This window comes from Doryrhamphus excisus, linkage group LG6 (genome assembly GCF_037039965.1).
Source record: "Doryrhamphus excisus strain RoL-2023G ecotype Guam linkage group LG6, RoL_Dexc_Guam_v1.1, whole genome shotgun sequence".
NCBI lineage: Eukaryota > Metazoa > Chordata > Actinopteri > Syngnathiformes > Syngnathidae > Doryrhamphus > Doryrhamphus excisus.
The window spans coordinates 9,710,872-9,732,571 of record NC_136362.1 but is presented as its reverse complement, the minus strand read 5'-3'; the positions used below and the strand labels follow the sequence as shown (position 1 = coordinate 9,732,571).

Genomic DNA, 21,700 nt, shown 5'->3' with positions numbered 1-21,700 from the left:
CATGTTGTTGCTCCATGTACGCAGATATACAAAGCATGAAAGTGCATCCGAAAGGAACGGGAGACTGACCCCGATTGTGCCGTTACCACCGTACAGCTGGCTTGGTTGTGCATATAACCTCTTGTGCGGACATTGCAGGCCACACAGCGAGAAGACCTGAGTTCAATTCCACCCTTCCGCCATCTCTGTGTGGAGTTTGATTGTTCTCCCCGTGCATGCGGGTGGTTTTCTCCGGGTACTCCAGTTTCCTCCCACATTCCAAAAAACATGCTAGGTTAATTAGCGACTCCAAATTGTCCATAGGTATGAATGTGAGTGTGAATGGTTGTTTGTCTATATGTGCCCTGTGATTGGCTGGCATCCGCCTCTCACCTGAAGACAGTTGGGATAGGCTCCAGCACCCCCGTGAAATGAATGAATATTTACTGTGTTTCCCCACAGGTCCGCAATCTCATTTATATACCGCAAGGCATGCTGGGTAACTTCCTGTTAAGAAGCATGCAGGAAGATATTAAAGCATGAAAGTGCATCCGAAAGGAACGGGAGACTGACCCCGATTGTGCCGTTACCCCCGTAGCAGGGTGCAAAAAAAAAAAACGCCAGAGGCGGGCATGATACATGATATTAACACCTTGAAATCGATCTCTAAATGTCTGGGAGGGAAGTATGTAGTGAAAACATTTGCAGCAGGGGTGAAAATAAAATGGATTTCTATGCAACAACTAATAATGCATGACTCCCAAAATCGGCAGAGTACAACATTACACTCTTTATTGACATGGAGTACACTGATACAAAAGAGAGGGAGCTGCGGACAATGCAGTATATGTTATGTCAATGCAGTAAGTGTGTTGTGTATGCATAATCCTATGGAATGTGTCCAATAAGGCATAATGTGTTCTGATTGCATGTCTTGTGTATGTGGTGTACGAGTATAGAAAAAAAAAAGACAACACAAGGACACTGAAGAAGTTGAATAAGTGCATTGTCTTCCACCTAATCCGACTCCTGGTACAGCTGACAAGACAAGGTGTACTCACATCCCGACACTAAGAGACAGGTACGTACGAGAGTGGACGGCCGCGTGTGAATGTTTACAGTCCGATCGTGTAGGAGCGTCCCGCCGGGTTGTGAATGGCCGAGCAGGTCGGCTCCGTCACCGCCCATTCGTACCACACTTTCTTCCCGTTGTTGCAGCGCCAGAATCGCACCGTGACGTCGTCATCCCGAGACACAGAGATGGGTTGCTGTTAAAAGGAGAACATAAAAGAAAGAAAATGGTTATTTTGGGTCTTATTCTAAATACAGGGGGTTTCAAACACTTGGCCCGCGGGCCAAATGTGGCCCGCAGGACACTAGTCTGCCTTGATATGAAAGTTTAATGTTAGTGCGGCCCGCGCAAGTTTGATATGGATGCTGTATGGTATCATGTACCCAGAAAAAATTATTACGTTTGATTAATGTTCATGTTAAAGGTTAAATAACTGTTAATAGTTATCCTCGCTATCCGTGTGGAAGTGGTAAGTTTTTGGCTATTTAAGCTTAAAGGAAATAACTTGAAGGCTACCGTTTAGGTCGCTAGCGCTCTAGTTTGCGAGTTAGCATGTGTCTCAAGACCCTGCAGTTGCGCAATATGTTGTAAATAAAAAGAGTATAAATGTGACTATAGTCGTGTTTTGTCATGTCTACAGGGCTCTAATAATGCTTTGTTCATTTTAATCTGAAAAAAATAATTTGTCTACCCACCAACTATATGTGGTTTCTTAAGTTTTTATTATTTGCCGTTTTATTATTATATTTATTTTTTAATTACTGATTGATTTTCTTTATTCTTGATTTGTTTATTTATTTTTCATCTTATTTTGTGTAGAAAAATAAAAAGTAAGATATTTGAGAACAGTGGAATGTTTTATCAGAGCTTTTCTTGTTGAAAATTGGAACCAAAGCAAAGTTTGTTTTTGTTTTTTAATAAATGCGTTTTTTTTTTTTGAAAACCTGATGCGGCCCAGTCTCATGCAGACCCGGGCTCCAGTGGGCCCCCAAGTAAATTGAGTTTGAGACCCCTGTTCTAAATACAGGTGACCTTCGGCGTACAACATTTGGTGGTTCTCCTTTCCGAGCCACGCGCAGCACAAGACGACTGAATGCTAATGTATGCTAGAGGGGTCATGGATTCCATGCGCTGCATCTGGGAGAAGAGGTTACCCTTCCCGACTAGCCTAAAATGAATTGTTTTATGTTCTATATTGTTTGATTTTTGAAAGCGAACGGTAAATTCTCAAAAAGTTGCCTTGTCTTTTTTTCTTCTTGTGTACTGGCAGAATTGTAGGCGTTTTCAAAATATGTTTATGCTATAGTCAGTGAAATGATCACTGCAAAAAACAGAATCAAGCTGGTCGTCCATCTGTCTCGTTTTCAGCACTTGCTCCATCCATTTTTGTATTAAACCTTCCTCTTTTTGGGAAAAAAAACTCCTCAGAGTGTAACTCGGATACTGTGAACATCCAGCAGCAACACATCATTTTGGCAAGATGACTATTTTGATGCAAAATATACTAAACCAAGTCAACCATCTGCCTGGAGAAGCGTTTTACTCTGCTTTATTTGAGAGGTATCACCCCAATGACGTCACCGTGAACTATAAATTTAACTTTTGCAAATTCTGTTTGATTTAAAAAAAAAACGTAAAATGCAGAACATGATAAACAATAACACATTTAAGCCGTTTAAGTTGATACATATTCACATGTTCTGTTTATATACAGTAAAGTCTCGTTATATCGATATCGGTTAAAACGAATTACTACTTATTACGATACTATTTTCATTTCCCGGCAAATTTCTAGTCTTTTATGATATAATTAGCTCCGTTAGTACGATAGCCGGTTATTATGATAATCCGGTTACTATGATGCCCTTTTCATCTCCCGCCAGCCAATTTGGTCTGCTTATATCGATACAAAAGCAGCTTAAATCAATCTTTGCTTAAGGATTTCAATACCAAAAAAGAACACGGCGAACGGCTGCTTCCAGTCAACTTTATTTTTCACACTTCCACCACCAGAGCACAGCACACAGAGCGGAAAACACCCGTCCCTCGCGCCTACCCCTCCGGGTGGCAACACCTTCCCTATCGATAGTTCCAGGGTGAATTATGTCCCGGTAACCGGTAATCACTACAGCGTAAGTTTATTTTTATTTACTGTAGTACAAAATTTATTGTAGTACAAAAGCATGCTGGATACGCAATCCATGAACTCAAGGAGAAAATTACATGCCATATCAAAGATCCGCCCACTTTTAATGCAGTTCGGCGCAGGATCGGATATATGGATAGTCCGGTTATATCGGTATTTTTTCCGACTCCCGAGAATATCGATATAACGAGACTTTACTGTATATGATGAGTGTGTGACCACTTATGTGTAACTGTAAAGAAGAACTTACTTTGAGGGGGAAGAGAATGGGGAACCAAGAAAACATTCCGGGTGAATGCGTGTCAGGTTTTATACCTAGTGAGAACAAACCATTAAAGTTGTGAAACATCGCCCAAAGCGCACACACATTTTTGAAGTAGACTTACTGAGAGTAACATCTTTGTAGAGCGTGGTCTCAAAGTAGCCGGCAAAGCCGTGGAGTACAGTGTTACAACCCACTGAGAATTTGAGGCACTGGTAACGATTATTGTTCATATCTGGGGTAAAAAAAAATATATCAAAAATATGAGTGGTGTGTTTTGAACTGCAATAAAATGACATAAAAAGGGTAGATTTGTGGACCTTTTGTGGGGTGGGTGAAAGTGAAGCACGGTTTGGGGTCAGCCAGCTGGTGGAAGTTGTGGAGGCGTACTACATATGGCATTTCAAAATGGCACTCGGGATCCTTGTCGCGCTCCCGACAGCCTCGGACTTCGTTATAAAGCTTGGAGGAGGAGAGTGGGGCCAGGAAAGACGTGTAGGAGCAGGGAATGCTCACGCCGTCATCTGGAAGTACGATAGAAATATGGTCATGGTTTTATTTCCTTTGAACATTCGTCAGATTACAATTGAATGCATCACTTAATCAGTTCACAGTTCCACATGTTCAAAAGGAGTAGGAAGAAGCAAAGCTTATTAAATCCTACCCCTCCATCTGGTACTTTTACAATCAGTAACTGTTACATTTGTTCACTTCCTGCTTTCCTAATATAGTTTAAGGGTTTTTTTTTAATGTTTTTTTGTTATTTTATGTTTTTTATTTTAATTTATTTATTTTTTACTTATTATTGTGATTTTTTTTGAATTTTTAAATTTTGTAATTTTTTGTCCCGTACTCAAACTCAATTTACCTGGGGGCCACTGGAGCTAAGGTCTGGGTGAGGTTGGGCCGCATCAGGGTTTAAAAAAAACAAAAAAAATTTTTTTTACAGTATTATTCCAAATAATTTCCTGCATTTTTTCTGTACCCAGCGTCATAAGACTGTAGCTTCACCGCTAATCCAATGTCGGAGTTGTTGTTGGACCAATTGACAGTGTCTTATTTATTGATTTGGACAAAACAAACTTAGCTTAGCAGCTGAAATAAAGCACCTGGAGTTAGCTAACCCGAGCTAGCTGGTCCTCCCGGTAAGAAGCGTTGGAATCGGCCTCCAGACTGTATCATGGTATAGGCAGGGCAAAATGGCGTCACTTGTGCTGTCATTTTTGGCATCCATATCAAACTTGAGATAAAAAAAAAAAATTTAAATCAAGGCGGGGGCCTCAAACTAGCATCCTGTGGGCCGCATTTGGCTCGCGGGCCACAAGTTTGAGACCCATGCTCTAAAGGCTTCCCGAGCCTTTCAACCATCTCTTAGTCTGAATTAAAGATTTGCATGATATTCCTATTTATTTAAAAAAATCAAGGCGGGGGCCTCAAACTAGCATCCTGTGGGACGCATTTGGCTCACGGGCCGCGAGTTTGAGACCCATGCTCTAAAGGCTTCCCGAGCCTTTCAACCATCTCTTAGTCCGAATTAAAGTTTTGCATGATATTCCTATTTATTTAAAAAAAATCAAGACGGGGGCCTCAAACTAGCATCCTGTGGGACACATTTGGCTCACGAGCCACGAGTTTGAGACCCATGCTCTAAAGGCTTCCCGAGCCTTTCAACCATCTCTTAGTCCGAATTAAAGTTTTGCATGATATTCCTATTTATTTTAAAAAATCAAGGTGGGGGCCTCAAACTAGCATCCTGTGGGACACATTTGGCTCACGAGCCACGAGTTTGAGACCCATGCTCTAAAGGCTTAGTGAGCCTTTGTACCATCTCTTAGTCCAAATTAAAGCTTTGCATGATATTCCTATTTATTTTAAAAAATCAAGGCGGGGGCCTCAAACTAGCATCCTGTGGGCCGCATTTGGCTCGCGGGCCGCGAGTTTGAGACCCATGCTCTAAAGGCTTCCTGAGCCTTTCAACCATCTCTTAGTCCGAATTAAAGTTTTGCATGATACTCCTATTTATAATCGATATAGCCGCATATACACCGCTCAACTTAAACTATTACCATAATAATAAACACATTAGCGAGTGTATATTTAATGTGAAATTCTGCACCTTTGAGAAAGTGCTGCGCTCCGTCCAAGCACTCGGGGGAAAGTTCATTATCGCCAAACGACCCAAGCAGTTCGCTGACAATAATGTCGGCCTTCTCGGGTGCGACCCAGTCTCGCATGTCAGACGACACCACGGATACCTGATCGCCCCACTCCTCAAAGCGCCAGTTTTCTAACCTGTGGAAATGGAAGCGTTCAGTTTTCCAGTCACCGTGAATGCCGGTAACGACGATGACCAACAACGCCACTCACGTGATGATGGCGTTGGGGTTTTTCTCCACGGCATACACTTTCAGCTTTCTGTCTGCTTGCCTGGCGGCACGCAGCGATGCATTCACCAGGGGACCCCGACCTGCCCCCAACACCATTAACACTCTATGGGAAGGAGAAACAAAATGTTAGCATGCTAACATAATTATACTAATATTTTTAGCTTTTTCAAAAGGTAGGCACAAACAGTGCTATAATACTAGGTACTAGAATGCAATGATCGGCGTTTGGGACTATAAACATATAGAATGAGTCAATAAAAATCTCCATGATGGACTCTGGGTTAACCTTCATCTTGTGTTAGATTTCTGGTATCATCTCTTATGTTAGGTTGGTTTTGACCCATGTATTAAATCAGCTATAAAATACACTAAAAATAAAAAGTTACCATCAAATTTGCTTCTCATGTCTTGGTTACCTTCTTAGGTTATCTCATCCATGAAAATGTTGGTTTTAATACTTTTGGTGTGGGCATGTAGGCCTTTTTTTGTCACTATACTCCTCCATTTCAATTTCTAAAAATTGATTAATGTTCATGTTAAAGGTTAAATAACAGTTAATAGTTATCCTCCCTATCCGTGTGGAAGTGGTAAGTTTTTGGCTATTTAAGTTTAAAGGAAATAACTTGAAGGCTACCGTTTAGGTCGCTAGCTCTCTAGTTTGCGAGTTAGCATGTGTCTCAAGACCCTGCAGTTGCGCAATATGTTGTAAATAAAAAGAGTATAAATGTGACTATAGTCGTGTTTTGTCATGTCTACAGGGCTCTAATAATGCTTTGTTCATTTTAATCTGAAAAAATAATTTGTCTACCCACCAACTATATGTGGTTTCTTAAGTTTTTATTATTTGCCGTTTTATTTTTATTATTATTATATTTATTTATTACTGATTGGTTTTCTTTATTCTTGATTTGTTTATTTATTTTATGTTTATTAATTTGCTTTTCATGTCTTGGTTACCTTCTTAGGTTATCTCATCCATGAAAATGTTGGTTTTAATACTTTTGGTGTGGGCATGTAGGCCTTTTTTGTCACTATACCCCTCCATTTCAATTTCTAAAAATGGTAAAATGAACCTCAAAAAAATCATATTAATAAATTGAATTATTTTGTTACCTGGCTATTACTGAGAGCTATAGAACATATCTCTTAAATCAATTAATTTTATTTTTTTATTTTAGTATTAATCACTAAAGAAACATCTATGGTGTTGGGGTGAATTTTGACCCATATATATTAATGTCAAGCAACAGAACTTTAGTATAAACCAAAATCAAAAAGCAGAACAGGTCCAGATCTTGGTTCACTGTACTTCTTGCCATTCTTTCCATGATCCAAATTGTAAAAGTGAAATCAGCCAATCAAATGAGTGAATTCACCTCACATGTCTGGACCTTGTTTTTCTGCTGGTATACTGGAAAAGCGGTCAAAATGAGAATCTTGAAAGTTGAGAAAGTTGTGGCTCAAAATATTGCTTTATAGTCATATTATTATAACAGACCCTAACAATACAGTGGTCATAATTTCAACTAGACCATTTTAAAATGTAGTAAAAAAAATGTTTGGTTTTATTTTGTTGAAATAGAGTTTCCTGATGAAGTAAACAAGCCTTTATGCAATAAACAATTGTTATGTGATTCTTTTTATGCATTAAAATGTAAAACGGGTCGGTGCAGACCCTAACACAAGAGGAGGGGTTAAACAAAACTTAACTCACTGAACATTGGTGTCTTTCTGTTCGTCTGGGACTCGATCCAGCAGGCATTTATACACAGCCTGTAAAGAAAACACCGTTCTGTTTTAGGAAAGATTTTAAGCCGGGTGGGGTTAGCGGTAGCGGGTCTTACCTGTTGGTATTGTGAATATTTAATAGGATCCTTCTCAAACACTTCATACGTCTGGGACTCCAGGTTATCCATCAGGGGCTAAAATGGAAGAGGCAAGCATTGGTAATGGTATTGGTAGTATTTCATTTGAACATGCATCAGATTACAATTGAATGCATCACATAAATTAGTTCACAGTTCCACATGTCCAAAAGGAGTAGGAAGAAGCAAAGCTTATTAAATCCTACCCCTCCATCTGGTACTTTTACAATCAGTAACTGTTACATTTGTTCACTTCCTGCTTTCATAATATAGTTTTTTTGAATGTTTTATTTTATTGTTATTTTTTAAATTTTGTTTAATTTTGTATTTTATTTATTTATTATGATTTTTTAAAATTTGTTCACTTCCTGCTTTCCTAATATAGGTTTTTTAAATAATATTTGTTTTTATTTTTATATTAATAATTTATTAATACAGTTTTTATTTTTATTAATAATTTTTATTAATAAAGTTTTTTATTTATTTTTCATTTTTGTCACGTACCAAAGTAGGAGGTGATATGAGCATCCAATGACAATGGGTACCACAGTAAGTGTCAATATAGTGATATGTATAGCACATCATGACTGGTTCAAGACTCTTCATCCTTGTATTTAGCAAACATCAACTGCTTGTATTGTTTCTTGAATTGGCTCATCGTTGTGCATTGTTTGAGGGTCTTACTCAATCCATTCCATAGTTTGATTCCACATACTGAAATGCTATGGCTTTTTTTTTTTTAAACGTAGTTGGACAAACCAAAGAGAATCGGTGTGTCTGTACCTGTAACGGAGACTGGAGGTAGTCTTCGTAACCTTTAGCAAAGAGCTCATAGGAATTAGGCGCTGGCCGATTCTGACTGAGGTATTCCAGATACTGCAGGTAGGAACGGAAGTCCTTCTCAGTGTGGCGACTCGTGCCTGTAAAGATGAATTGTGCCTCCAACTGTGAAAGATGAACATTTTTCTATTAAAACCACTGCTGCTTTATATCCCAAACACACAGTAGACTGTTGTATTATGCAATTTGAGTAACTTTTTATTACAGTGGAGGCCATTTGTGTCGACGCCCCTGGACTGGCTGGATTTTTCATAATAATTAAAGTGTAAAAATACCAAAACAATTAAAAAAAATTAAAGTGACTTAAAGGAAGACTGGGTTGAAACTCAGGATGAGACCACCTGAGAACCCCCTATTTAACCACATTTTTAAAGTGCCTCTTCCCATGGACTATTGTTCCTACCTTGAAAAGACGGACAATGATTCGCTGATGCGCTTTTGACAAAACAGGGAAGCCCTTCTTGTTGGTTAAAAAGATGCTGGTAGGAAGTATGGCTGCTTTGATGGGCTCCCCGAGCCACTTGTCAATCACAGTTTCTGAAGGCATGTCTGCTCCGACTTCAATAGCTTTTGGAAAATACATATGACAAAGTGTTCACTCGTACAAGGTTATTCTTTTCAGATGGTTGCATATTTGCAGGATGTTCTTACCCACGCAGATCCTCTTGTTGTAATCGCAAAGTGTTCGAAATGAGTGCCACCTAAAAGTGCAGGAAACGGGATAAAATCATGTTTTGTTTTGTTGTTTTTTTTTTAGCAACTACTAAAAAAAGTTTCAAAGTTTGCATGGTATTTATATGTGTGTCTACTGATGACAATAGCAAAAAAAATGCTAGTATGCTAACATTACTATGCTAACCTGCTAATGTTGACATTCCAACACCTTGCATGATAGTGGTGTTTGTAAATGGGTTTATACCCATGAAAATAGCAAAAAAAATGCTAATATGACAACGTTAGCATGCTAACACAATGTACCGAAAAGGCTAGATGTCTTGAACCAATGCACTGGTTATCTTTTTGTGAAGTTATATGCATAAATGCTGAAAATGGTCCCCTTTCGCATGTTAAAGAATCCTTTAAAAACGAGGTGGTCATATCACCTCGTACTTCGGTACAAGGTACATTATTTAAAAAAACATTATTAAATTAAAAAAAAAAACTTAAACTGTATTATGAAAGCAGGAAGTGAACAAATGTTACTGATTGTAAAAGTACCAGATGGAGGGGTAGGATTTAATAAGCTTTGCTTGTTCCTACTCCTTTTGGACATGTGGAACTGTGAACTGATTATGTGATGCATTCAATTGCAATCTGATGCATGTTCAAAAGAAATAAAACCATTACCAAAAAATTAAAATTCTGGATCACAGGGATAATTGAACCAGTTCTCTGATAGTTCCTATACATTTCATCCAAATCTATTCAGAACTGAGGTTATTTTGAATACAAACAAACAGATAAACGCAGGCGAAAGCATAACTTCCGCGCCACGCTTGGCAGTGAATCAGCTTCAAACCAACCAGTTCCAAGTCTTCTCATCCATTGTCGTCTCATCAGTACAAGTGATCGGCTCATTCTCTATCAGGTCTTCCCGCATGTCTTCAGGAGCCATCAGTGGAACGCGAATCCAGAACTATAAAAATAATAATAATACAAAGGGGACAACAGAAGTTCAATCACTTGTCTAGCATTGGTGCTTCATCCATATCACTCTGCAGTCCTGTCTTACGTTTGTGGTGTGGTGCCCAGACTGGATGTGATTAAGCAGCAGACGTGCTAGGTTGGCTTTATGAGGCCCATTCAGGGGCAGCATGAAGACAGGCAGACCCAAGTATGCAGAAAAGTGTAGTTCCTGTGCCAAAGCCTGGATAGAATCATACAAAATAATGACAAGATGGACTTTGGGGGGTGGGGGGTATTCTATGCCAGTTCTTAGCAACTTACAGCTTCTGAGTTCCTGCGTACGGTCTCAATTTCGGAATCTGCGTCAATCCACAGAGACTGCTTGCCAACAACAAGCGTATTCCAATCTAAAAGGGAACATAATACACACAAGGTGTGAATACAAACAGGTAAATACTGCTTTTTCTATGTGAAATTTAAATTTTTACTCAATACTGCTCTTGTTATTGCAATGTATACATAAACGCCTCACTTGACCAGATTAATAACGTATCGTCTTTTGTGTATTGAACGCATCACGTTCTGACCTCTTCCACACAGCAGCAGGTCAGACCGTGTATGGGCACCGGGTCGAGATTTAGCGGGTTCCAGCTCAAACTCCCTCTTGAACCTCGGATGGAAAAGCGGCATACAAACAAAGTCGAACCTACCAAAGAAGAGACAAAATATTAAACTTAAATATCACAATGTACACTAGCAACAGTCTCATGGAGCATTGCTAATGGGTGCACGTGCTGGTGATTCGCCGGCTAGCTTAGCAGGCATCATGCGTTGATATTAAATTCCATTCCCCGTCGGGCACAATTAAATAAGTCTTCTCACCCGAGTTTGGCGACCGCTGCTAATGTATCGGCTATCTCCGGCACACAATTTAAATCTCTCCCGCAGGACACTCTGGTCCCGGTGCTGGCAGACGCCATGACTTGGCAGATGAACGAGGACAGTCTCGCTGGTCCCGCTTTCCAGCACAGTTGCCACCACTCAGTAAAGAGACCAGCTATTGGTTGTCCTAAAAGTCACCGGAAGTGGCTCCGTGACGTTAAATACAATGTGAATAACATAATTTTTGTAGTTGTGATCAATTTTAAAGGAGTTGTTCTCTAAAAGATTGATTATTCACTTGTCGCTACCGACACTTTTAGGAAAAGTCGCCAAATGCAACACTGCTTTTGAGAAACTGTCGCCATTTTGGATCTACATGTGACTTGACTTGAAGCTGATCAGTCGATGTCGGCAGAGTCAAAATGGCTTCCTCAGTATGCTAGTTTCACATATCGTGCATTGTCGCGGTATATAGTTTAATTTTAATAATTTGTTTTTATTATTACTGATTGATCATGAATAGACAATGAAATACTCAAACAATGCATTAATTCAAACACTTTTTCATTAATTTTATTTTTATCTATCCTGTTAGACTCTTTTTTTTAAACAGAAAGTAGTCTATACTGCTCAATGTTGTACCTTCACATCAAACAGAAAGCAATGAACATAAATGTGAAACCGTTTGCAGAAAGCGGCGTCGCTCCATATCAGTTTCACTCCGGGCAAGATAGAATTGCGCTTGTCAACTAGGAAATCCATCCTTTTTTCCTCAAGCTCTCACATTTGGTGGTGCTATAAAAAGGGTGAATTTGTCTGAGTTGCAAAACATTAGGGTGAGATTAGTTGGTAGTTGATAACGAATGGAGTTTATCAATTTTTCATTTTTTATGGATTCAATTTCATCTTTTTGAGGCTAATTCTTTCTGTCTGCTTGTCTGGAGAGACAATTTTGATCCTACAATCAATTTATTTCTACTTCACTCATGGCTTTGGAATATATTTGTCGCTTCAAGGACATGACTGCCCCAACTCTGAAGGAGAAAAGCACATCAGTGGATTTGTTTAACTGCTACAACCTCGGATGGGGACTAAATCATGCAGAAGAAAGTTTTTATACACCAACATTGGCCTCACCAAAACCTCACCATCATAGCCACAGACCCTTTTCTCACGGAACAACGACCCTGGGTTTTATCTTTCAAGGCGGTGTCATTGCAGCAGGAGACACGCATGCATGTGGAATGTCCCATTGCTCAAAAAACAGACATTGACATTGTGGCAGCGTATTCTGATGAGAGATCAGACTCTACCAACTGCAACACAAGTGCCGCCTTTCGATAAGCGGCTCCCAACTGGAAGGTGACATCCAATCCAATCCACTTTATTTATATTGCACATTTTATAAACAGAGTTTCCAAATTGCTGCACAGACTAGTAAAATAAAAAGTAAAAATAAAATACAATAAAGGTACAAATTGAATTTAATCCAAAACTAAAAGATCAAATAAGAAATAAAATAGTAAAATAGGTATTAAAATATTGTTTTAATATCCGTTTTCTAATCTAATATCTAACATGTATTGACATGTTTTCTGTTGGATCCGGTTCTCCTTATGCTTATGGTTTGCTAGACAGTGACTTGAGTTGGTGTCTGAGTAAAGAAAAAGCAATTTCCTCGGCCAAAGAAGCTGTGTTCAGGGCCACCCTCAAGGATGCCTTCACAGGAAACAGCGTGGACCTCTTCAGCGCATGGATGGAGTCAAAGAATGAAGGAGGACCTCAGAAGGAAATATTATAAGAAAAGAGCAAAAGTCACGGACAAACCAAAATGAACAAAACAAAACATGTAGCATTATGTATAATTTTCTATTAAAGCTCTCAAAATATCAATAATATCCTATAGTTAGACCTTTCCTCAGAGTACATACAGCATATTAGTAATCCTCCACACATACAGGGGGCGCTGTAGGTACCACGAAACAGCCAACACATAAACTCCGGAAGTTGCTAGTTCATCCAAAAGGGCAAAAGTCATGGACAAACCAAAATTAACAAAACAAAATGATCTGGCCATGTAGCATTATATGTAATTTTCTATTAAAGTTGTTAAAATATCAAAAATGTCCTATAGTTAGCCCTTTCCTCAGCGTACATACAGCATATTAGTAATTCTCCACACATACAGGGGGCGCTGTGGGTACCACGAAACAGCCAACAACATAAACACCGGAAGTTGCTTATTCATCCGACAGTTTCAAAGATGGCTCTCGCGAGTGTGTTGAACAGTGATTGTGCGGATTTTTCATTCGGTGGCCGACAAACATCTACCTTTGACTCCGAGCCCGGACTGAGCGGTGTGGGATTCGAAGCTGCGTCGGGAACCAACCTGAGGTTTTCCATCAGAAATCCGCTTCGTGCCGCGGACGAGGATGGCATCGAGAGGAAAATAGAGTTTCTACACGGAACGACCACATTAGCTTTCAAAGTAAGTCAGCGAATACTGTAGTTGATATATATTCCTTTAAAATATACAATTATTACAAGATTTGTGTCTTATCCAAGTCATTTTAGGCGGGACGTTGTTTAACAGACGCTATTGTTGTCTCAGTGTTAGCATGTTAGCATCCTTACGAAGAGCTAGCTTAAAACAAAACCACAAATTTACTTGCCATGACATTTAAAATTATTATTTTTTAAAGGTTCCCATCTTGTCTTTTGATTTGAGTTTTACTGAACCATCTTTATAACGATAGAAAGACCAAGTGTTCATTAAATTAATAATTATATCAATGCCGTGTTTGCAACAGGCCTGCGACCTACCTGTGGCACCGGGTGTCATTTTTTGCCGTTAAACAGTACAACTGCGCATCTATAAATAGCATTACATATGTAATATTTAACTATACTTGTGAACAAATACGTTAGAATGTGTGACCAACTCGTCAGTAAGAAAAGTAGCCATTTGTCATTTGGCTGTCGGAGAAGTTGATGATGTCACGTGCTAATTTGCATATTATTTACACGTGGTGATGTATGGAAAAGCAGAACCTCATAGGAGAGAGAAAAAAGTATGTTTAGAAGTGCAAATAAACTTGATTTTTGGTTTAATTCAAAATTGGTCATCAAAATAAAATGTTATCTCGGCCAAAGTCTAGACAGCGTAGAAATTAGGACTTGCCTCCACGCTTGCAGTTCTGGGAGTTGGGTAATTTCACAAGCAACGTTCTTCCATCAAACGTTTGCACACACATCAAACTGTGATGCTCATTCTTTTTCTGTTACTGCTTTTCAGTTTGAGCATGGCGTCATCGTGGCGGTGGACTCCCGTGCCACAGCGGGCGCCTACATTGCCTCCCAGACGGTCAAGAAAGTGATTGAGATCAACCCCTACCTGCTGGGCACCATGGCCGGCGGGGCGGCCGATTGCAGTTTCTGGGAGCGCCTGCTGGCCCGCCAGTGCCGCATCTACGAGCTCCGCAACAAAGAGCGCATCTCGGTCGCCGCCGCCTCCAAGTTGCTTGCCAACATGGTTTACCAATACAACGGCATGGGACTCAGCATGGGGACCATGGTCTGTGGCTGGGACAAGCGAGGACCAGGTAAATACATATGTGCATATATTTTTGGCCTGACTGAAAATTTGAAAGCGCTAACCGTCGAGCTAAAAGCCCAGATTGTCAGTTCTGGTGTCTTAAGGTGTCAGGGATTGACGCTAACCAACATACTTTGACACACATGCACCAACGGGCACCCGTTACATGATTACTCAGTAAATATAATGTAGCGCAGGGGTCTCAAACTTAATTTACCTGGGGGCCACCGGAGCTAGGTTCTGGGTTTTCAAAGCATTTATTAAAAACTGGAAGAAAAATCAATAAAAAATGCTTTTGCTTCTGCTATACCCTACACTTTTTCAGTACGTTGGTTCCGGTTTTCCACACCAAAATATCTGATAAAACATTCCACTGTTCTCAAATATCTTAATTTTTATTTTTCTATACACAAAATAAGATAAAAAAATCAATAAACAAATTAAGAATAAAGACAATAAATCAATCAGTAATAAATTAGTAAAATAATAATAAAACAGCAAATAAGAAAAATGTAAGAAACCACATACAGTTGGTAGAGAAATTATTTTTTTTCAGATTCAAATGTACAGTATTAACAGTTATTTAACCTTTAACATGAACACGAATGAAACGTAATAATTTTACCCAATTAGCAAGTTAGCATCGTACTCAGTTCCATCTGGGAGCAGCGTCGTAACTTGTTTGATGAGATGCTTTATTTATTTGTACCTAGTGTCATAAGCCTTTAGCTTCATTGCTAATCCAAAGCAAAACAGGGTAGGGTAACAGTATGGGCGGGGCAAAATCATGTTAATTGTGCTTTAAGCTGTCATTTCAACATGAAACTTTGGTATCAAGGTGGGGGCCTCAAACTAGCGTCTCCGCGAGTTTGAGACCCCTAATGTAGCGTGTTGGCAAAGAGTAGAGCGGGCTACCCAGCATGCCTTTCGGTGCGTAGATAAGGGTGTAATTTTAACAACCCTCTGGGGTCCTTGTTTTTCCCAGTATTCCGAAAAAGTGCCTCAAACGGCCACAGGAAAAGATAGGCAGACTTAATCCTTTCATGCTAGCTGCACACAGTCTAAGGTGCCTTCCAGTGTCCTCACACATGACACTAGTTAAAACCCTGAAGCTATTAGTTGATATAGTTTATTATTATTATTATTATTATTATTAGTTTATTTTTGAGTTTTGTGACATGCACGTTGAACAGAGTAGAAATTTAAAGCCTCCCTGACGTGATTCATCAACTTAGCTTAAATGCGTTATATATTAAGTAATCCAACAGCCAACTGTTAACTAGCAAAAATGACATTTATATTTGATGTGACTCAAGCCTTAAGGCATGGAGATGAAGACCGGTTGCCTTCGAAACACGTAATTCTAAGTGTAAATTACTCGAGTTGCCTATGCTTCAGAAAAGTCTTGGTCAGATACTGTGAACATCCAGCAGCAACACAACTTGACTGCCATTTTGATTTAGCGTTTATTTACTGTGCATTAGCTGACAGGCGTCATCACCTTGATGACCAGTGAGAGCTAGCTCGTCATGGGTAGGTAGAGCCAGGTCATATAAAATAATATAAACGTATATAACATAAGGTGATGAATCATGTCAGGCACCCTTCAAGTGCTTCAATAATATAAGTGAAATTATTAGTATTGAAGTATTAGTCATAAATTCAACATATGCATAGTCTTGACTGTTACTTATGCAACATATGTGTGCAGGTGTCAGAAGTTCCCACTAGAGGGCACTGTAGCCTAGTATATGTTCTTTCCCGCTTCAAGCAGTAGTTTTGCTGCTCCACAGAACGAGGCGGCCCACTATGAAAGGCAGGGGTCTCAAACTCAATTTACCTGGGGGCCACTGGAGCTAGGGTCTGGGTGAGACTGGGCCACATCAGGTTTTCCAAAAAAAAAAAACAAAAACAAAGCACATTTATAAAAAACTGAAAAATGAATAAACTTTGCTTTGGTTCGGATTTTCTACAAGAAAAGCTCTGATAAAACATTCCACTGTTCTCAAATATCTTAATTTTTATTTTTCTACACAAAATAAGATGAAAAATAAATAAACAAATCAAGAATAAAGAAAATCAATAATAAATAAATATAAATATAATAAAAGAATAAAAACTTAAGAAACCACATATAGTTGGTGGATAGACAATTTTTTTTCAGATTAAAATGAGCAAAGCATTATTAGAGCCCTGTAGACATGACAAAACACGACTATAGTCACATTTATACTCTTTTTTATTTACAACATATTGCGCAACTGCAGGGTCTTGAGACACATGCTAACTCACAAACTAGAGAGCTAGCGACCTAAACGGTAGCCTTCAAGTTATTTCCTTTCAACTTAAATAGCCAAAAACTTACCACTTCCACACAAATAGGGAGGATAACTATTAACAGTTATTTAACCTTTTAACATGAACATTAATCAAACGTAATCATTTTTTCTGGGTACATGATACCATACAGCATCCATATCAAACTTGCGCGGGGCCGCACTAACATTAAACTTTCATATCAAGGCGGGGGCCTCAAACTAGTGTCCTGCTTGTCTGTCAACCAAGGTGAATGACGTGTGTTCAATCAATCGAGGAAAATAATGATCCGTATGCTTGTAGGAGCATGCACTGTCAGTCAGTGCCGGGGGGGGGGCAGGTAAATGTCATGTAAACAAGCACGCGCCACGGAAGAGTCATAGAATGACCGTTGGAACGCGCGAGCAATTCAGTTGTGGTATGTCGGTGCGAGGTGTGATAAGAAGCAGCCGTCCACTTGGGGAGTTGGGATGACAGGCTGCACAGACTGACAAGCACGCTTGGAAAAGACATTAAAATAGCATAACATGTCGAGTTGCGTAGTCGTGGAGAACATGCTGTATAGCAATCCCTCATTTTTTCTTCCAGGGATTTATATTAAAAAAATACTTTTTGTGATGAGCATAGAAAACCGACCTTTGTGTCTTATTGTCTGAGGTTATCATACCATCAGAATCTCATAGTGGGCAATGCATTTTGAGGTACCACATATTAATCAATAATACCACATATCATTATATTTGTCTTTTTACACCATTTAGATCAGGGGTCTCAAACACGTGGGCCGCGGGCCAAATGTGGCCCGTAGGACACTAGTTTGAGGCCCCTGCCTTGATATGAAAGTTTAATGTTAGTGCGGCCCGCGCAAGTTTGATACGGATGCTGTATGGTATCATGTACCCAGAAAAAATTATTAAGTTTGATTAATGTTCATTTTAAAGGTTAAATAACTGTTAATAGTTATCCTCCCTATCCGGGTGGAAGTGGTAAGTTTTTGGCTATTTAAGTTTCAAGGAAATAACCTGAAGGCTACCGTTTAGGTCGCTAGCGCTCTAGTTTGCGAGTTAGCATGTGTCTCAAGACACTGCAGTTGCGCAATATGTTGTAAATAAAAAGAGTATAAACGGCCCAGTCTCACCCAGACCCGAGCTCCAGTGGCCCCCGAGCAAATTGAGTTTGAGACCCCTGATTTAGATATTTCAATACTTGAAAAATGCTTTAAAAATGTGCTTAAAATGCTTATTTTTTGGACTTAATAATAGTTATATTCAACCATGTGCAGCAATGATTTATTAATATTTTAGAAAACCTTCATAGAGTGATGCCGTGAAATTGGAAGTGGCAAGGGATGACTGCTTAACAGGACTGTCTGATTTGCTTGTCATTACAATTCCATCCAGTAGATGGCAGTTTTTTTACTACTGTTGGAGCTCTTTAGACATGAAATAACACCCCTACAGTCACCGTTACACACCTATTACTTGTGTCTCACTGAACATGACTGACACCTAGTGACCAGTGCAGAACACTACAACTGAATGCCTTATATTTGTATGTTACTTCATTTGTCGAAATACTATGTGTATTCAAACACAAAACTGCATTCGTAGTTCAGCGCAAGGAGGAAGGATTACCGTTTTACTATTCAGACTGTATTTTATGCTAAGTGGGTGGGAATTACGATCCCTGACAGGGTGGCGCATCCTTAATGGGAAGACGGATATCCAGCTGTGAGATTCAAACCCGCCGTTCACCCTCCGCACGCTGCTTTCTCACCTAACTAGCCAGCTGCAGTCTCTGCATAAAAGTGTCTGCTGTCAGGTGAACTAATGGAGCGGAAGGCCAGCGCCTCGTGGCTAACGACGCTCCGCCGCTTTCCGCTTTTTAACGCGTGCCTCCCGTCTTCGTGGATAGGTACGCCACGTATGGACACTGCGCAGTGTTTTGAAAAGGAAAAAAACGTGGGATGTGCCCCCGCCCTCCCTCTCCCCATCCCTTGCCGCTCCAATTCTATTCTTGGATCGCCTCATTCGCCGTCAAACCGCGCGGTGCTCAACACAAGAGGCTGCCATTCTAACTGTCCGCCTGCCCCATTGTGTTTGTAACAAGTTCTTAACAGTTTTCAATTGGAACAGGCAGGTGTCAAGAGTGGCAATTTACCCCCATGCAAAGGCAGGCAGTGCATGATTATTAAGGCAAGCTAACGACAGGCTGAGGAAGCTGCAATTTGTCAGTTGAAAGGAATTATAAGGGCCCCCCCCCATACCACCACCACTACCGCAGAAAAGCAAGTGGCCCTCCACATCTCTAATACACGTTCACTAGCGTGGCAGAGAGATGAGCGCTTCCCGAGTCAAATTTTCACTGGTTTCTCTTGTGGAAAAGTGCTATCTTTTAATGGTTCCCCATGTCTACAAAGGCGCAAAAAAAAGTATACATATTATGTGGAATTGACTGTGAATGAATCACAATCTTGAGGCAAAATGGAGCGTACTACTTGGCTGCATCCAACAGGGGTGCTGTGGATTTGGTCTGGTTTAGTTTGTCCAAATTGGCGATTCTCATAAACATGCCACGTACCGCGTGGCGGCGTCACAAGCGATTAGCACAGTCAAGAAGGCGAGGGGCATTCACAGACATCAGGGCATTACGTTATTTATTTATACATTCATTCATTTTCTACCGCTTTTCCTCACAATGGTCACGGGGGGTGCTGGAGCCTATCCCAGCTGTCTTTGGGCGAGAGGCGGTTAAAAACATGCTAGGTTTATTAGCGACTCCAAATTGTCCATAGGTATGAATGTGAGTGTGAATGGTTGTTTGTCTATATGTGCCCTGTGATTGGCTGGCGACTACCCCGCCTCTCACCCGAAGACAGCTGGGATAGGCTCCAGCACCCTCCGCGACCCTCATGAGGAAAAGCGGTTGAAAATGAATGAATGAAAATGTTGAACATGGCTGCACTGCGTATATAGTGGTTAGCGCGTAGGCCTCACACCTAGGAGACCCGGGGTCAATTCCCCCCATCTATGTGTGGAGTTTGCATGTTCTCCCCGTGCATGCGTGGGTTTTCTCCGGGTATTCCGTTTTTCTCCCACATTCCAAAAACATGCTAGGTTAATTAGCGACTCCAAATTGTCCACAGGTATGAATGTGAGTGTGAATGGTTGTTTGTCTATATGTGCCCTGTGATTGGCTGGCCACCAGTCCAGGGTGTACCCCGCCTCTCGCCCAAAGACAGCTGGGATAGGCTCCAGCACCCTCCGTGACCCTCATGAGGAAAAGCGGTAGAAAATGAATGAATGAATGAAAATTTAGAACATGGCTGCACGGCGTTATAGTGGTTAGCCTCACACTTAAGAGACCCGGGGTCAATTCCCCCCATCTCTGTGGGGAGTTTGCATGTTCTCCCCGTGCATGCGTGGGTTTTCTCCGGGTACTCCGGTTTCCTCCCACATTCCAAAAACATGCTAGGTTAATTAGCGACTCCAAATTGTCCATAGGTATGAATGTGAGTGTGAATGGTTGTTTGTCTATATGTGCCCTGTTATTGCCTGGCCACCAGTCCAGGGTGCACCCCGCCTCTCGTCTGAAGACAGCTGGGATAGGTTCCAGCACCCTCCGCGACCCTCATGAGGAAAAGCGGTAGAAAATGAATGAATAAACAGTTTTTCTATGCTGTAAATAGGAAAAAATAAGACATCCTACTTTAAGGAAATGTACTTATCAGGTCTGGAAGCAATTAACCACAATAAACGAGGGATTCCTGTCATGTGATAATGAGCACAGAGACCCTGACATTAAAATGGTGGCTATGGGCGAGCCCCGTCTCCATGTGTCATTCCCATTTCCATATTCAGAGTGACGATGATACCTGAGTGGGCGCATATGACACCAGTCACATTTCCACTGGATGTGCTCGCAGCGTTCGTCCTCCCCAGAGGTGCCGGGGTTGGTGCAGGTATCTGTGCAGCTCGGGTTTTTGCGGGTCGATAGTTAATTTTTGGCAGGTTTGCCGGGGATCAATACAGCCCTGCAGCAAGGGACCCCGGAGCTGGACGACGGATGTGGTCCGCGCGTCGTCAGCAGGTTCCTTGCTCGGCTTGAAGTGGATGCAGCTGCACTATCTCGCCGGCGCTGCTTCACTCGGAAAGGTTGCAGCTGCTCGCATTGTCTCTGCAGAGGACGCCGCGTGCACGCTTTTAAGTTTTGTGTAAAAGTGGCGGCGTTGGCTGTCATCGCATGTCGTCTCGATTTTCAGAACAAATGCAGACGACTCTTCTAAAGTGCTTCCTCACTTGCTCCCCCCCCCCTCCCTCCCTCCCTCCCTGCAGGGCTGTACTACGTCGACTCAGAGGGGAACCGAATATGCGGCGACGTGTTCGCCGTGGGCTCCGGATCCATGTACGCCTACGGCGTGATGGATAGCGGCCATCGGCAGGATCTGACCGTAGAAGAGGCCTGCGACCTGGGCCGCCGAGCTATCTACCAGGCCACGTTCCGCGACGCCTACAGCGGCGGGCAGGTCAACCTCTACCATGTCCACAGCGAAGGCTGGACCAGGATCTCTCAGGATGACGTGTTGGAGCTCCACCAGCGATACAAAGATAACGCTTGATTATGCAAATTCTCGGGGGAGGAGACTGTCATTTAGTCCTTTTATTCAGAATTCAAAACATTCTGAAGTATCTGTTGGCTTGATATTAATAAAAAAAAAAGCACTCATTTAC

General features: G+C 41.0%; 2 protein-coding genes and 1 pseudogene across 2 annotated transcripts; 2 read left to right on the top strand and 1 right to left on the bottom strand.

Annotated features, from left to right (window-relative positions):
- Positions 1–745: 745 nt before the first annotated feature.
- Positions 746–11,253, bottom strand: prmt5 (protein arginine methyltransferase 5). Its single transcript, XM_058066738.2, has 16 exons — positions 11,060–11,253; positions 10,765–10,883; positions 10,499–10,584; positions 10,284–10,418; positions 10,075–10,187; positions 9,203–9,252; positions 8,955–9,118; positions 8,495–8,656; positions 7,691–7,768; positions 7,561–7,619; positions 5,827–5,949; positions 5,576–5,751; positions 3,780–3,983; positions 3,584–3,694; positions 3,448–3,512; positions 746–1,247 (listed from the first exon to the last, which is right to left on the bottom strand). Exons 1-16 carry the CDS (start codon positions 11,155–11,157, stop codon positions 1,095–1,097), a joined length of 1,896 nt encoding a protein of 631 aa, XP_057922721.2. The 5' UTR covers positions 11,158–11,253; the 3' UTR covers positions 746–1,094.
- Positions 11,254–12,078: 825 nt separating this feature from the next.
- LOC144898581 (proteasome subunit beta type-11-like) lies at positions 12,079–12,894 on the top strand (annotated as a pseudogene).
- Positions 12,895–13,294: 400 nt separating this feature from the next.
- LOC131125307 (proteasome subunit beta type-5) lies at positions 13,295–21,695 on the top strand. The gene is made up of 3 exons (XM_058066739.2): positions 13,295–13,547; positions 14,355–14,661; positions 21,305–21,695. Exons 1-3 carry the CDS (start codon positions 13,323–13,325, stop codon positions 21,586–21,588), a joined length of 816 nt encoding a protein of 271 aa, XP_057922722.2. The 5' UTR covers positions 13,295–13,322; the 3' UTR covers positions 21,589–21,695.
- The last annotated feature ends 5 nt before the right edge of the window (positions 21,696–21,700 follow it).